The sequence below is a fragment of the Bathycoccus prasinos genome (genome assembly GCF_002220235.1).
Source record: "Bathycoccus prasinos genomic : Chromosome_12".
Taxonomy (NCBI): domain Eukaryota; kingdom Viridiplantae; phylum Chlorophyta; class Mamiellophyceae; order Mamiellales; family Bathycoccaceae; genus Bathycoccus; species Bathycoccus prasinos.
In genome coordinates, this window is record NC_023997.1 from 249,076 (window position 1) to 264,717 (window position 15,642).

General features: G+C 47.6%; 10 protein-coding genes across 10 annotated transcripts; 5 read left to right on the top strand and 5 right to left on the bottom strand.

Annotated features, from left to right (window-relative positions):
• Position 1: 1 nt before the first annotated feature.
• On the top strand, positions 2 to 949 carry Bathy12g01330 (hypothetical protein; the record flags this gene model as incomplete). Its single annotated transcript, XM_007509906.1, has 1 exon — positions 2 to 949. One exon carries the CDS (start codon positions 2 to 4, stop codon positions 947 to 949), a length of 948 nt encoding a protein of 315 aa, XP_007509968.1.
• Positions 950 to 1,159: 210 nt separating this feature from the next.
• Bathy12g01340 (predicted protein) lies at positions 1,160 to 2,479 on the top strand (the record flags this gene model as incomplete). The annotated part of the gene is made up of 1 exon (XM_007509724.1): positions 1,160 to 2,479. The coding sequence occupies one exon, from the start codon at positions 1,160 to 1,162 to the stop codon at positions 2,477 to 2,479; it is 1,320 nt and encodes a 439-aa protein (XP_007509786.1).
• Positions 2,480 to 2,573: 94 nt separating this feature from the next.
• Bathy12g01350 (hypothetical protein) lies at positions 2,574 to 3,413 on the bottom strand (the record flags this gene model as incomplete). Its single annotated transcript, XM_007509651.1, has 1 exon — positions 2,574 to 3,413. The coding sequence occupies one exon, from the start codon at positions 3,411 to 3,413 to the stop codon at positions 2,574 to 2,576; it is 840 nt and encodes a 279-aa protein (XP_007509713.1).
• A 251-nt stretch (positions 3,414 to 3,664) lies between these two features.
• Positions 3,665 to 4,468, bottom strand: Bathy12g01360 (predicted protein; the record flags this gene model as incomplete). Its single annotated transcript, XM_007509685.1, has 1 exon — positions 3,665 to 4,468. The coding sequence occupies one exon, from the start codon at positions 4,466 to 4,468 to the stop codon at positions 3,665 to 3,667; it is 804 nt and encodes a 267-aa protein (XP_007509747.1).
• Positions 4,469 to 4,749: 281 nt separating this feature from the next.
• Positions 4,750 to 7,548, top strand: Bathy12g01370 (UDP-N-acetylmuramoylalanyl-D-glutamate--2,6-diaminopimelate ligase; the record flags this gene model as incomplete). The annotated part of the gene is made up of 1 exon (XM_007509817.1): positions 4,750 to 7,548. One exon carries the CDS (start codon positions 4,750 to 4,752, stop codon positions 7,546 to 7,548), a length of 2,799 nt encoding a protein of 932 aa, XP_007509879.1.
• A 94-nt stretch (positions 7,549 to 7,642) lies between these two features.
• On the bottom strand, positions 7,643 to 8,074 carry Bathy12g01380 (hypothetical protein; the record flags this gene model as incomplete). Its single annotated transcript, XM_007509620.1, has 1 exon — positions 7,643 to 8,074. The coding sequence occupies one exon, from the start codon at positions 8,072 to 8,074 to the stop codon at positions 7,643 to 7,645; it is 432 nt and encodes a 143-aa protein (XP_007509682.1).
• Positions 8,075 to 8,244: 170 nt separating this feature from the next.
• Bathy12g01390 (predicted protein) lies at positions 8,245 to 10,030 on the top strand (the record flags this gene model as incomplete). Its single annotated transcript, XM_007509658.1, has 2 exons — positions 8,245 to 8,461; positions 8,574 to 10,030. 2 exons carry the CDS (start codon positions 8,245 to 8,247, stop codon positions 10,028 to 10,030), a joined length of 1,674 nt encoding a protein of 557 aa, XP_007509720.1.
• A 233-nt stretch (positions 10,031 to 10,263) lies between these two features.
• On the bottom strand, positions 10,264 to 10,778 carry Bathy12g01400 (predicted protein; the record flags this gene model as incomplete). Its single annotated transcript, XM_007509984.1, has 2 exons — positions 10,264 to 10,478; positions 10,676 to 10,778. 2 exons carry the CDS (start codon positions 10,776 to 10,778, stop codon positions 10,264 to 10,266), a joined length of 318 nt encoding a protein of 105 aa, XP_007510046.1.
• A 534-nt stretch (positions 10,779 to 11,312) lies between these two features.
• On the top strand, positions 11,313 to 13,307 carry Bathy12g01410 (unknown protein; the record flags this gene model as incomplete). Its single annotated transcript, XM_007509690.1, has 1 exon — positions 11,313 to 13,307. The coding sequence occupies one exon, from the start codon at positions 11,313 to 11,315 to the stop codon at positions 13,305 to 13,307; it is 1,995 nt and encodes a 664-aa protein (XP_007509752.1).
• Positions 13,308 to 13,436: 129 nt separating this feature from the next.
• Bathy12g01420 (predicted protein) lies at positions 13,437 to 14,966 on the bottom strand (the record flags this gene model as incomplete). Its single annotated transcript, XM_007509848.1, has 1 exon — positions 13,437 to 14,966. The coding sequence occupies one exon, from the start codon at positions 14,964 to 14,966 to the stop codon at positions 13,437 to 13,439; it is 1,530 nt and encodes a 509-aa protein (XP_007509910.1).
• Between the last annotated feature and the right edge of the window lie 676 nt (positions 14,967 to 15,642).

Sequence of the window (15,642 nt, forward strand, 5' to 3'; positions counted from 1 at the left end):
GATGTCCTCTTTGTTTGGGGATTTGCCCCCGATGATGATGATGAGCGCGAAGAATCAGAAGAAGAAGGAGGAAAAGGAAAGAGAAACGAAAACGATTTCAGAAGAAAAGATTTCAAACGCAACAACTTCCTCCTCGTGGGGGAAAAGAGAACGCGCGGTGGTGGCGAGTGCGACGACGACGAGAAAAGAAGAAGACAAAGAAGAAGACAAAGAAGACGTTTTTGGTGCGATGAAGGTGACGAGTACTGCGATGACGAAAAGACGGAGAGGAGTGGAATCCTCGATTGGGAGCAGCGACAGAAAGAAAACGATGCTCAACTTCACCCCGGAACAGATGAAGATGCAACAGTTCGCGTTGAGAGCGAAACACCGAAGACAAAAGCAAGAGCAGTTACAACAACAACAACAGCAGGAAAAAAATGGCGCGAAGACAACAACCCCTAACGGTAGTACGAAAGCAAACAACAACGCGCGAGAAAAGCGAGCCGGCGAATGGAGAGAAGAAGAGCAACGAGGTAACGATGGCTTCGTCGCGGGGTGGGACTGTCCGGATGAATACGACCCGTTCAAACCAAACTCCTACGAAGACGCGAAACTCCAACGCACGCGAGACGACGAGGAGAAGACGCGACGAGAGAAAGACTGGATGGAGAGAAAGAAGATCAAGGAGGAAGCGCGCGAAAAAGAGAAGAAAGAGAAGGAACAGGAAGTGAAGAAGAAAGAAAATGGTGGTGGGGGAAAAGGTATGTCCATGGCGATGAAACTGATGAAGAAAATGGGATGGGAGGAAGGTAAGGGATTAGGCAAGAATCAGGACGGCATCGACGCTCCGTTGGCGGTGAAGAAAGACGGGAGAGACACCGGCAGGATTGTTCAATCGAAAGCTCTCTTTTCTTCAAAATCGGAAAAGATAAAAGGAAAGACTAATGATCCTACTAACATGGAATAAATAGATAGATAGATAAATAGATAAATAAAGCTTTTATACAATAGGTCGTTCGTAGTTATTAGGTAGACAAAAGAGGGCAGACGACAACACCTTTCCCTACTTCTCCAAAACAAAACACGCGCTTGTGCACCGCGAGATATCATCAGATACTTTTGCTTGCGCTCAAACAACAATAACAAAAACAAGAGCGCTTCTCAAACGACGACGACAATGCGAGCGGTGGCATCTTCCTCGTGCTGCGCGTCGTCCTTCTCGAAACGCTTCCTTTCCTCGTCGTCGTCGTCTTCGAAACATTCTTCTTCTTCGTCGACGAAACAGTTACAGATGTTTACGACGCGCTGCTCTTCCTCCTCCACCTCAAATAATAATAACAACAACAACAACAGCGACGATTGTAAGGAGGACGCTAAAATGGTCAAGAAAGAACCGACCGTGCCGATAACATCGATGACGACGAGCAAAACGGCGGAGGTGAAAACTATCTTAGGTACCATGACGTTTGGGTGGAGCTACAGTTCAGAGGATATGGCAGAGAACGAGAGCGAGAAGCTGTTAGATTTTTTCATCGAAGAAGTTGAGAAAGGAACATCGTCGTCGTCGTCGTCGTCGTCGTCTTTGATTGAGTTGGACACAGCGATAGCGTACGCGGGAGGAAACACGGAAGAGATATTAGGTCGCATATTCTCTCGCATGCCGAAAGAGAAACTTTTGAAACTCTCCGTCGCGACAAAGGCGAATCCTTGGGGGGAGAAGATGGCAAGCGTCGCGGGGGAAGGCGGATTACGAGCGGAGAAGTTTCGCGCGCAGGTCGGAAAGAGTTTAACGGCACTCGATCCAAAAAGTATAGATATTTTGTATTTACACGCTCCAGATTCGGAGACGACTTTGTACGACGTGTTGGAGACCGCTCAAGGGTTGTACAGGTCCGGAGCGTTTAAGTATTTGGGTTTGTCGAATATGAGCGCTTGGGAAGTTGTGAGAGCGCACGCGATTTGTAAAGAGAATCAGTGGATCGTACCGACAATATACCAAGGGATGTATAATCCGTTGACTCGCCAGGTCGAGCCGGAATTGATTCCCGCGTTGAAGAGTTTGAACATGCGCTTCGTGGCGTACAACCCACTTGCGGGCGGGTTATTGACTGGTAAGCACGAAAAGTTATTGAACGCGAGCGGCGGCGGCGACGAAGGGATAAAAGCTGGACGATTCAAGAATAACGAGATGTACAAAGCGCGCTTCTGGAACGAGGCCTATTTCGAAGCCGTGGAGGTGATTAAAAAAGCAGCCGAGGAGGAGGGAATAACGCCAACAGAAGCAAGCTTGAGATGGATGTATTTCAATTCAAAATTATCCGGCGCAAAAGGCGATGCGGTCATCATCGGAGCAAGTAGCATAACGCAGTGTCGAGAAAATTTGCTCGCGTCGAGAAAAGGACCGCTGAGCGAGAAATTAGTCAACGCGTTCGATGAAGGCTACGAACTCGTAAAATCAGTTCAACCTCCTTATTTCCGCGGTCACTTTTTACTTTGATCGTTGTTCTAAAACAAGGAATAATACACACTCGTTGCGCCCATAAAATACGCCTTCACTTGATATTACATACACACACGCGCGCTCTCAACACTCACTCCTCTTTATTTTTCGACGCGCCTCGTCTCCCTCCGAACAAAACCGACGACATTGCCATCAGCGACGCAATCATCGTCAACGCGATGGCAATTAGTATCGACCCGTATAGTTTCGGCGACTTTTTAAAACTCTCCTCCATCTCGTGCACCATCGCGCCCATGCCAGCTTCACTTTTCGCCTTCATAGCGTGTTGCCAATCTCTTCTTGCTCGAAGCTTTCTCTCGTTGAACATTCGCGTCGCCACCCCGAACCGGACGCTCGTCGCTTTCGCCATCGATAACGGTTTTGGTACGTTCAAATACACAACCTCTCCTCCCTCAAATTCCTCGTTGGACATTTCTAACCACTCTTCCACGTCTTTCACGCCTTTCCCGAGCGCTTTGTGTTCGTCCCCTTTTGGATGGAGCACTTTAAACTGTCGCATCTTTCGCCGTTCGAATACCGCCAAACACGGGAAGGTGAGCGTATTTTCGAATCTCGCTCTCGTGAGATACTCCTCGTCCACGTTAATAGTCGCCGCGATAAACGGCTCGCCTTTGTACTCTCCGTCGTCTCCATTATTTTGTTGTTGCAATTTATCCAATTTCATTAAGCTCGCCTTCAAAGTCGGCGTTAAGAAGTGATTCAACGAATGGTCCGTGTCAAAGTACACTACCCACTTCCCGGTCGTTTGTCCCGTGGCCGATTGCGTTAAAGGTTCAAACGTTGTATCGGTCAGTTTGAGCAAAGGGTGATTGCCGGCGTAGGATTTCGGGTACTCCTGGGAGAATGAGGAAATGGAAACGAACGAGATGAAGAAGTAAAAGTAAACGCAGAAGGAGGAGGAAGGAGACATGTTACGTCAAAGTGATGTGTAATGAAGAGTTGGTCGACAGACAGACGAGAAGAAAAAATCAAAAGGAACTGACATGACAAAAATTTTCTTTCGTTTCATTTGTTTTACATCATCACTGCTTAAAAGAGACTCTCTTTCACTCTCTCTCACACACACACTCGCTCTTCGTGGTGGCATTCTCCTTTTTGATTTTGAAGCGCTCGCTTCAAAATCACAACCGCTCTCTTTTACTTTCTCTCGCGCTCCAAAACTCACTTTTCTTCGCCGCCTTCTCCATCCTCTTCTTCTTCTTCGCCTTTATTTCCAGTCTTCCCCATCCACCCGGCGACGATTGGGGTCAACGCCACCGTCGGTGGGAAACGAATAGGACTCGCCGCTTTGTGCGCCGCGTACGCAATCGCTACCGTACCAACTTTCTCTGAATTTTGCGTCGCCGTGATGCCGATGACGGACAACAACGCCGCCACGTCCACGCCGGAACTCACCAACACGTAAAACACGCCAAATGAAACCAAAGAGAGTGAGATGGAGGTGATTAAATACGCAGATCCGTAGGTTTTCAACAACTGCTTCGCCATATCCATTCGCGATCCGCTCAATTGTTGCGCTCCTTCTCCTTCTCCTCCCGTTTTGTTGTTGTTGTTGTTGTTGTTCGTACTGCTATTGTTCTTTTCGCTCGACTTGAAAATCTTCCACAACCCGGCTTCTAACCCCCACTTCTTGGTAATCTCGTCCACCTCTTTCGCCGTGGAGGATTTCTTATCCTCCTTCGTCGCTCGGACGACTTTTAATAAAGCGTCTCTTCTTTTTCTTCTTCTTCTGTTGTTGTTATCGTTGTTGTTATTCGTGTTGTTGTTGCTCGCATTCTCGTTGGTGTTGGTTGTAAAAAAATAGTGACTGCGCAGGAAAGAAACCGCTCTGATCGTTCTTCCATTTCTTTGTTGTTGTTGTTGTTGTTGTTGTTGTTGTCGTCGTTTGAAGAGTGCATTCTTCGCGTTATTGGATGATGATAACGACGTAAACGACGACGACGAGCCAGGTAAAAGTGATATCATTTGTTTTTGTGCTACTAAAACGGAGCGCGTTGTTCGGTGTGTGTTAACGAATCGAAGAATAAAATAAGTGAATAAGAATAACGACTTTTCCCTTTCTTTCTTTGGTCGCTTTTTTGAGAAAAAAACTTATATCAACCGCCTTCTTAAAAAAAAGTAGACCCCCTCAAAGAAAGCTTTGGCGGCGGTTTTACGAGCTCGCACGAGAGATGATGTTGTTTTCTTCTTTGAGCGGAGCATTACCACGCGCGAATAACGATGGAACGACGTTTGGGACGATGAGAATGTCCGGCGAAAGAAAAGCCCCCTTTTCTTCTTCTCCTTTTTCTTTACAATCATCGAAAAGAGGAGGAAAAGGTGTCGCGCGATGTTGTGCGCGATTTGGACGATTTCGTGCAACAACGCGTTGTTCGAATTATGGTTGCGGTCTTTTCTTCAATCGTGTTGGTTCCTTCTCTTTGAAGAGCAAAAACCACGCGTTGAGTTTTTCGACTTCACTTTCCTTTTATTCGACGACGACGACGTCGTCCTCGTCGTCGAATACTGCTACTGCTGCGTTCGGGAGTTTTCCGAATCGTCGACGGTTGAGCTTCATCAGCAAAGCGCAAGATGACGACGAGGAATACTTTGAAGAAGAAGATGAAGAAGAAGAAGTAGTAGAAGGAGATGTAGAAGAAGACGACGATCAAGATCAAGATCAAGATCAAGAAGACGAGGAATACGAAGAAGAAGAAGATGATGATGAAGAAGGAATAGACGAGGAAAATGATGATGATGAAGATGATGATGGTGATGAAAACGTTCGTCTGTTGCGAGACACGTTTGAACTGGCAAACATTGACGTCGTAAAATGGATAGATTTAGAGGAGGAGGAAGACGTGGAAATAAGCGGTATTGTCTCGGACGCTCGGTACGCAATACCGGGTGATCTTTTCGTGTGCGTGGATAACTCGTCCGACGATCAAGATCCGCACGATGGACACGACGACGTGAGCGACGCGATAGCGTTGCGAGGTGCCGTGGCGGTTGTTTCCGAGAGAGAAGATGGGGTCGCGGAAAACGCCAACGGAGCGCCCGTGGCAGTGGTGAAGAGCACCAAAGGTATTCTCGGGAAACTCGGAAAGGCGTTTTACGAAGACCCATCTGGAAAGTTGGTCATAGCAGGTGTTCTAGGTCATCGCGGTAAAGATACCACGTGTAATTTAATCAAATCAATCTTCGAAGCAAGCGAAAGGACCTTGAAGAAGAACGGGGCAGACGACCAAAGCGAGGACGAGGACGACGAAGACGAATACGGCGACGAGGATGAGTACTCCAATCGCGCCGGCGTTGTTACTTCGAGTGGGTACTACGTCACGCCAGAAATATCGGAAGAAGACTTGGATGAAATTCCACACTCGTGCGCAGAGTGTGGCGCGACGTGCATTCCAAAAGATGTGAGAACAGAGATGGGATCGAGCGACTTTATTTCGTGTCCATCTTGCGGCGCTGAGGAAATACATCTCGATCCGATCGTCCCTGAAATGAAAATTACGCAACATGGCGGCGTTTGGATTCCAGAGGAGCAAGATTTAACCGAAGGCAGAGCGTGTTCTGCGCCCGGATGGCTCGCGCCGTATCAAGGGAAGTACGAGATTCCAGAGAGCGCTCCGGATGCGTTGCAAAACCAGCAAATTCTAGCCGGGATGGTAGACGCTGGCGCTTCCGCCGTCGCCGTGGAAATTTCTGATGAAAGTTTATTAAAAGGACACATCGATAGCGTCAACGTAGACATCATTGTCTTCACAAACTCTCCGAGAATGACCGCCGCGAATAACGGCGGCGAGGACAACGACGATGAAGACCAAGAAACGTCAACTTCGGCTTCCTCCGGAGACGACGAAGAGAAAGCAGACACTGAAGAAAAATTAATTAAAGAAGGAGAAGGAGAGAAAGAAGAAGATGCGTTCGAGACGAGTTATGAAAGCAATTTAACCGAAGAAGAGGTTCAGAGCTGGCGAGAGAGATCGCTCGCGTTTATTAGTTCTCTAGATGATCCAAAACATCAACGCGTCGTCGTAAACTTGGACGATGATTTCGCCTCTGAAATCATTTCTAACTGCAAAGTTCCAGTAGTAACGTACGCGCGAAGACGTGAACATAGAGACATTGCGGACGTGTATTGCGAGCGCGTCGATTTGTCTCTCTTTGAAACTGCGGTTTTAGTATCTACTCCAGTTGGGGAAACGGAGATTGTAACGGCGCTCGTTGGAGATGCGAACGTTTCCAACGTCTTAGCTTCTATAGCTTCAGGATTAGCGACAGAAATTCCTCTCGAAAATATCGCACAAGGTTTAGGTCGCGCAAATCCCGCGGGTGGCCGCATGGAACTCGTCGACGAGGGTCAGAAGTTTTGCGCCTTAGTCGATAGCGCAAAGACGCCGGAGGATGTCATGAACGCAATTCAATCGGCGAGAGCCATTCCACAATGTCGACGCGTTATTGTCGTCGTCGGTGCGGATGGTACTAACAATGATATCAACGCCACCATTGATAATGGAACTGAGAAAGCAATGCGACGTAAATTAGGCGAAACGGTGGATAAATACGCCGACGTCGTCTTTGTCACCACGCAATCGCCGAAGAACGAAGACGCGTACGATCTTTTAGAAGATGTCGTCGACGGCTTTCGGAGTCGCGTGTACGACTTACCCGAGGTCAAAGAACGATTACCAGATGGTATTATCACCGACATTCCTTTCATGAAAGATATGTATTTGATTCATCCGAACGCGCAATCCGAAGCAGTAGAGTTGCAAAACTTGGTCCGACGATACGTCATAGTGGATAGATTCTTCGCGGTTCGAGCGGCGATTGCGATGGCCGAAGAGAACGACTGCGTGTTAATTTTAGGTAAAGGCGACCAAGATTTCTTCGAGATTGAAGGTCAAAAGTATTGGTTCGATGATCGGATGGAATCCAGAGACGCTTTGAAACGTTTACCCGCTTTACAAGCCGAAGGGGTGGTGACGACCTCGCTCCCGTGGTTTAGAGTAGAAGACGGGGCCTTCCAAGGTAATATTCTTGGCATAACTGCCACGTAGTAGTTTAGAGTAAAGAATGAAAATGCGCGTATATACTATTATATAACTGTGAATATTTGTATCAGTACTAAAGTACTACCACCCTACGTTTTGCTCACATCTTCGTAAGCAGCTCCATCGCTTTCAGACTTTTCTGTTTAATCAAAAGTTGATCTTGTCTCGTTCCAAGGTTTTTCTTTTCCATCTCCTCGCTTTTCCTCTCCAAATCGCTCAATATTTTGAACGCCTCTCTCGCGCATTCATCCGCGTCTGCTTTCGCGTTCTCCGCGATCAAAGCGCACTCTCTCTCCAGCTCGTCCACGGCGTGTTTGAACTGGTCAAGAAACGGTTCCAGTTTCGCGTGGATCCCTCTCCCCGCTTCGCTTTCCAGAAGGCCAGCCATGGTCGTCATCGTCCCTTCTTCTTCTAATTCCTCTTCTTCTCGTTCTTCTCCTCCTCCTCCTTCTACTAAAGGAGGCACGGGCGGAGTCGACGTCGGTTCCTCCTCGACGAGAGCATCTTCAAACAGCTCCTCGTTCGCGCGCATGTGCTCTTTTCTCTCGTTGTTATTGTTCGTGTATTTTTTTCCTTTTTTTTAAGAGATGAAATCTTGTGTGATTTTTCCTCTCTGTGTGTGAACCCCAAAAGAACACCAAAAAAGAGGAAAATCATCACAAAAGGAAACTCTTCTTTATATTCTATACATAAAAAGAGACGATGATGGCATCGAGAGCACTCGCACGATCAGTCGCGAAACGCTTCGCGATCAACAGAGGAGGAGAAACGATTATTCGACCGTTCGCGGCCATCGCGGCCTCGGACTTGGCGCCGGTGTTAGGCCAAGACGAGAACAGCGTCTTTTTGAAATGGAGCTCCCCGGAGACGCAGAACTTTACGCACAGAGGGATTTTGGCGCAAGACGAGTGCAAGGTTTGTGCGACTTTTTTTACATAGGTTTGGAGAGAAAGAGAGAGAGAGAGCGCGAAGGCGATCTTTTCTCTTTCTCTCTTTCTTTCTCTCTCTCTTTCAAACTCTGTTCGTCAGAGGGAAGAGAATGGAAAAGTTGGATCGAATTTTTAACCCGATCGATCAACTTTTCTCTCTCTCTTTCTCTCTTTCGGCAAATCATTTCCACGCATCACTCACGCGGGCAATACTCTCTTCTCACTTCTTATTCTCAACGCTATCTCCTCAGGTCACGACTTTACCGTCTGGTTTACGCGTCGCCACGGAAGCGACGCCGTATAGCGAAACGGCCACCATCGGTGTCTGGATTGATGCCGGATCGCGATACGAGTCCAAGGAGACGAACGGCACCGCGCACTTCCTGGAACACATGGCGTTTAAAGGCACCGCGAAACGAACGGCGGCGTCTTTGGAACAAGAGATTGAAGATATGGGTGGACACTTGAATGCGTACACGTCGAGAGAACAGACGACGTATTACGCCAAGGTGTTGAAGAAGGATATCGGCAAAGCGGTGGACATCTTGTCGGACATTTTGCAAAGATCGGCGTTAGAGCAGAGAGCGATCGAGAGAGAACGCGGGGTCATTTTGAGAGAGTCAGAGGAAGTGGAGAAGGAAATCGAGGAGGTTTTGTTCGATCACTTGCACGCGACGGCGTTTCAGCATACCGGGTTGGGTCGAACCATTCTTGGCTCAGCGGATAACGTGAGAAAAATCACGAGAGAGGATTTGGAAAAGTACATCAAAACGCATTACACGGCGCCTAGAATGGTTGTAGTCGGAACTGGCGCGGTTGATCACGATCAGTTGGTGAAATTAACAGAGTCTGCGTTCAAAGATTTGCCGACGCAAGGTGTCTCCACCAAGGATGCCATCACGTCCGACCCGGGACACTTCACCGGTTCGGAAGTGCGAATCAGAGACGACGATATGAAAGTGACTAACTTTGCGGTCGCGTTTAAGGGTGCAAGCTGGACGTCGCCGGATGCAATGCCGTTGTTGGTCATGCAAGCAATGTTGGGTTCGTGGGATAAAAACGCCCCGGGCGCGTCGGATGTGACGTCGAAGTTGGCGCAAATCTTTCACTCCAACGACTTAGGAAACTCTTTCATGACTTTCAACACCAACTACTCCGACACTGGTTTGTTCGGCGTACACGTAGCGACGGAGAAGAACGATGCGCTGGACGACGTTGCGTTTGCCGTAATGCGTGAGTTTCAAAACTTGATTTACCAAAGCCAACCGGAACACGTGGAAAGAGCGAAGCAAGCTTTGAAGGCGTCTCTTACTTTGCACCAAGAGTCCTCCACGTCGTCGAACGCGGAAGAAATTGGTAGACAATTGTTGACGTATGGCAAGAGAATGACGAGAGCGGAATTATTTGCGAGAATTGACGCGGTAAACGCGGAGACGGTGAAGGAGACGGCGTGGAAATACATTCGGGATCAAGAGTTGGTGATTGCCTCCATCGGCGCGACGCAATTCCTCCCGGATTATAACTGGTTCAGATCCTCCACGTACAATAACTTCTATTAATATACATATACCATCAATACTTGCATTCATACTAGAAAAAGTAAACAGAAGAAAAACCCAGCATACCGTAGTACGTATTTGTTCCTATATTTTGATTAGAAGTCTCTCTTTTTCTCTCTCTTCCCAAGCCGTGGAAGAAGGAAAACGCGCGACGGTGAAGTCGTAAATACTACGATATAGTTAGTTTAATATAATAATAAATGATTTTACAAGGGGTGTGTCTTTCTCTTCTATCAGTGCTTCTTATGGCCGTCCTCATCGTCATCGTGGTGGTCGTCGTGTAAGAAATGCGGTTCGTGTCCGTAAATCAACGTCTCGCCGTCGTGGTAAAATCTATACATGACCCAAAACCACATCAACCCACCCATGGCGGTTCCTAGAATTTTATGCACCGGCGCGGCCGGGTGAATGGTTAACCCTTCGTGCGTCACGCCGCCTTCGCCTCCAGCTGAACATAATACGAAAGATTCATCAGAGAGGAGCGCGTTTGAAAGAGAGAGAGAAAGAAGACGACGTCAGTCACACGGCAAAGCATAGTACGCACAGAAGGAAGAAAACCAAAATCAAACGATCGATTTCCCTTCAACTCTCTCACGAGAAGAAAGAGCAGAGGAAAGAAGAGTAAAGAGATAAAAAAAAACGCACCCATCCCTCTCTTCTGCGCGGTCGTTGCCAGTTTCGACGTTCTCGTTCTGCTGCTGCTGGCGAGCGCTCTTTCGGCGAACGTCACCGCGCTTCGTCTCAACATGATGAAGATGGTTTGTTTTTTTTGAAGAAATTTGACACAAGTCGTTCACTTCTTTTTCTGTTTTTTTTTTCTTCGCTTCAACCACTGACTGAAAAGTCGTTCGAGAAGAAGAACGAACGCGAGCATTTCTACGATCGCGCTTAAAACCGCTCCGTTTTTCGACCCAAGTCCCATTATTTTTGGTTTTATTTTGACCTCTCGTATCATCACTACTTCGGCGGGGAAAAGAAGACCCCGAGAGAGAGAGAGAGAGAGAGAAGAATACGAGAGAGAAAAGAAGAAGGAGAAAAGCGCGCGTTGCGACTTTTATTACCGCGTCGTCGATCTCGTCGTCGTCGTCGTCGTTTCTTCTCTTCTTTTGTCTTCTTTCCTCTGCGTTTTGCGAGTAGTAGTTCGTAAACGAAACAAACGCGAGGATAAAAACGGACGACGACGAGAAAAGCTTTCAGTTGGTCGTCGCTTTTTCGCGTATTTTTTCCCCGCAAAAAGAGAAGACGAAGAAGGGGAGAACGAGGTTGAACGTGGCTAAAAATGATGTCGTCGCGAGTATATCCCGAAGAAGAAGGAGAAAAAGAAGAAGAAACGACGACGACGTCGGAGTTGTTGAGCGATTATTTCGGTCACTACGTGGTCGCGTCGAAGAAAAAAAACAGCGGACGAAACCCAACAACAAAAGGACGAGTCTCCTCCTCCTCGACGAAAACGTCGTCTCAAAAAAATCTTCTCGGACGCAAAGAAATATTCGCGGCGCATAAAGAGGATAAGGCGAAAGACGTGTTCATTTGCGAAGGAGAGCAGACGAGGAATCGAGGGTCGTACACGTTTTATAGCTCGAAGAACTTACCGAAAGCGTTCGCGAGTGTTGGAGGGACGTTGCGCGCGGCGACGAGAGACGAGTTGAAAGCGTGGCTGGAAAAGATGAACTTGGAAGGCGCGGTTGTTGAAAACGACAAAGATGAGACGCGAGCCGTTTATATGCACGAAAACGGTGGCGAAGATCATAAACGATTAGAAAATGCTCGCATGGTGAACCCAAGGGCGAAAACGGGCATTCCCCCTCAAGGGATAGCGTCAAATTTGGCATATTCATCCGCGGTGCATACGGTAAAAGAATCTCACGAGAGAAAGATGACGGAGAAGCGTCTGAAACAGCGACAAGAGGAAGAAAGAGAAGCAGAAGAGGATGCCGAAAGGCAAATAGGACACAAGATGCGAAAAAAACCAAAGACGGAACCAAAATTCGTTTCCATCAAATACCCTTCTCCGACGACAAAGAAGCTGCGACGAGGAAGCAAAGATGCCGAGAATGAAGATTTTTTTGGGCATCGCGAAGATCCGTTCTTGCGCACGATTGCCGGTGACGAGAGCGACGACGACGGCGACGACGACAACAACGACGGCGACGACGAGAATAACGATACAAACAACAACGACAACAACAACAGTATCAAAGTTGTTCAATTTAAAACAGGAGAAGCAGGAGGTGACCTTCGTCATACATCGGATGTTGACAACGGCGGTGGCGCGTTCGACGAGAAATTTTCTTACGACTCTGATATCATGAACAGCCTTGCAAATTTCGATGAACAAGAGCTTAACGACTTGGATTGCGGAGAATTATCGTTATCACATCGTCGATTTTCCTCCTACGAAGAGATTAACGCGCCCTCCATTGCGTCAAAGAAAGATATGGAGGAAAATCCGTTCCACAAACGATCCGGTTTCTATCTTCGTTCGCGGGTATTGAATGAGAGAGGTATTTTTGCAATCATCAAGGAAAGAAAAGAGAACTCGAACGGTCATTACAATTATAACGTTTCAGATGAATTGCGTGGATTGTGCGAGCCGTCGTGGAACCCTCCGTCGTTTAAAAACGCCGCGGACGCGAAGGCGTGGTTGGACGAAGTTCTCAAAAAAACCCCGCTCACCAAGAAAGAGCGCAAAGATCTCGAGGAAGCTTCGGAGCAAGACGTGAACGCGCGCATGGCTCCTGACCCCGTGATGAAAACGTACAAAAACGGAGACGAAAAAAACATCCGTAAAACGATGTCTAGAAACGACACCAACGCCGCCACCACCACGACCAACAGAACTCACGCTGGAAAGAAAAATGGAAAAATTTGCGGTGGAGTTGCTGAAAATCAAAGGCAAAATTTGCAAGCCTCGTTCACGTGGACGATGCAAAGAGCAGACGCGTCTACGGTCGAAGCACTTCGCGACATCGCTCGAGGTATCGTCACCCGTCTCAGTTCGAACACGTTACCTCCGGAACGCGCTGTTTCTGCACTGGACGCTTTAAAAGATGTCGATATGAGTCTCGAACTGTTAGAGCTCTCTCCCATCGCATCCGCCGTAAGCGCTATTGCCGAAGACGATTGTAGCATGACCAATGAGGCGAGACAAACAGCGAAAGAGTTGTTACAAAGTTGGAAAGAAGCAGCTCAACGAGGTGTGAAAGCGATCGAGAGCAGAATCCAAGCGAGCGAGCAATACTTGATGAGATCCGGGATCAAGAGATCATCCGAATGAGTTGGGGTGAGATTTTAAAATAAAAGGAAAGTACAAACAAAAATACACCCGCGCGTGAGTACCTTAACCAACATCTGTTTCTTTTTGATATTCGCTTTTGAAAACTACATGTATATAACTGAAGATGAATTACAACGCAACCATAGTGCGAATTTCTTTCAAGACCAAGCGAGTGAGTAATAATCCCGCGACTAAATCAGCCGTGTAAAGCATATAGAAGACGTTGTTCCAATCATTCGTTCGACTAGAAATGTACCCAGTCAACATCGGTCCGATTGCCGCCCCGATCGATCCCGTACCATCAATAATCGCCGTCACCGTCGCTAGCGCCTTCGCGTTACCTTTTAAACTTTCGTGCGTTCCTAAATCCGCGGATACTGCGGTCGTAATGAGCGCGTATGGTCCATTCACTAAAACGCCCGCCAACATCATAAATCCAATATTCACGTTCATCGATAAAGATCCGTACTCTCGGTACAAATACAAAACTGGAATAGACGCGTACACAAACCCGGCGGAGACCATGGAGCGAGCGTTATATTTATCGCTCAAATATCCAGCTAAAATACCTCCAACGACACCCCCAATATCAAAAAGTGTCGATAACTCGCCCGCTTTTGCTGCCGATAAATACTCGCCACCAATTTCCGTTCTTTCGATGTAGAACGGAAGCCAATAAAGAAACGTATACGCGACGAGTTTGGTGAAGAACAAACACAGCGAGAACGTCACGACGCCAGGAATTCTGAGCGCCGCTCTAAATCCAACCGCCTCGCTTTGGTGTCTCTCCACGAATCCTGAGCGCGATGACCCGCCTAATCCAGGCGTCGACGCTCTCTCGTCGTCCGAGGACGCCATGGAGGACATCGATTCACCTCCACCAGCTGCTGACGTCAACGCAATTCTATCTTCGCTAATATCCCCTCCTTCTTGATGCGATGACGTGTCGTGCGGTGACGCGTGTCCCGCATCTTCGGGATCGACGACTAAAAACAAGTTAATAAAGAGGCCGCTTACCGCCATCAAGATGCCGGGGATAATAAACGACATACCCCAATTCGAGTCTCTCAAACATCTCGCCGCAATCAACGACCCAAGAATGTTCCCCACCGACGTGTGCGCGTTCCATATACCCATGATCAAACCTCTTTTGCTCTTTCCAAACCAGTTCCCAACCACAGACACGACCGAAGGCCACCCGGTTGATTGAAACACCCCGGCCATAATCTGCACCGGGACGAAATAATACATCGAGTGAATGTCCCAAAAATACGCCATACCGAACAAGCAGACGAAAAAACCAGACCCAATCATTCCAATGGTTAAAAACTTCCTCAAATCCATCGAATCGCCGATGTGCCCGGAAAAGAACATCCCGATGGAATACGCCGCCAAGAACGAAACGTCGATCGAGCCTAACAAAGAGTTCCCGTCCGGGCCGCTAAACGGTTCCCACCCGTCTCTCCCTAACTCTCGTTGCGTCGAGTCTGGATTTAAAACAGATTTCACAATCGAAGGCGGTTTCCTCGTCGCGTGATACATCGTGTAACTCAAGAATGTCAAACCTAACACCGACCATCGATACTTTTCGATGGAGAAATTTTTGCCTCCGTTTCGATTGATTAAATATCGAGTCCCGACCGGGAAATTTTTCTTCATCATTCGTTCTGTTTCTAAAACTCTCTCTTCCTCTTCTTCTTCTTCTTCTTCGTCTGAGGAGGACGCCGATACACCGTCTTCTTCTTCTTCTTGGTCTTCTTCTTCTTTGTCTTCCAACAACAACAACGAAGAACCTCTTCGTCTCTTCACTCTACTTCTTCTTCTCGATGATTGTAAAAAAAGAAGCTCTTCTTCTCTTTCTTCTTGGTCGTCGTCGTCGTCGTCTGATGAAACTCCTCTCGTCGCAGCCCCCCCTTTGCGCGTCGTCGTCGTCGTCGTCGTCGTCTTCGAGTTTCTCCCACCAAATCCGAAAATGATGACGAGAGAGCGCGTTGTTTGTTGTCTGTGTCGAAAGCGTGTTATTATTAATGTGAAACGTTTCGGGGGCTCCTTTTTTTGTTGTCCTGTCTGTGTGTTTTCGCGGCTCTGAATCGCAGACAGAGAAGAGATGAAATCTCTTTTTTTGTTTCGGTTTCTCTTTTTTTTCGAGCAGAAAGAGAGAGACAGAAGAGGGAGGTCTGATGAATGAACGAAGGGAAGAGAGAGAGAAACGAGCGCCGCCTTTGCCTCGTAAAGGACACTTTTTTATCCTTCTTTCTTCATCGACCTTCTTTTATTTACTTCATTAGAGAGAGAGACAGAGAGAGATATAACAGAGACCCGAAAGAGAGTCTTA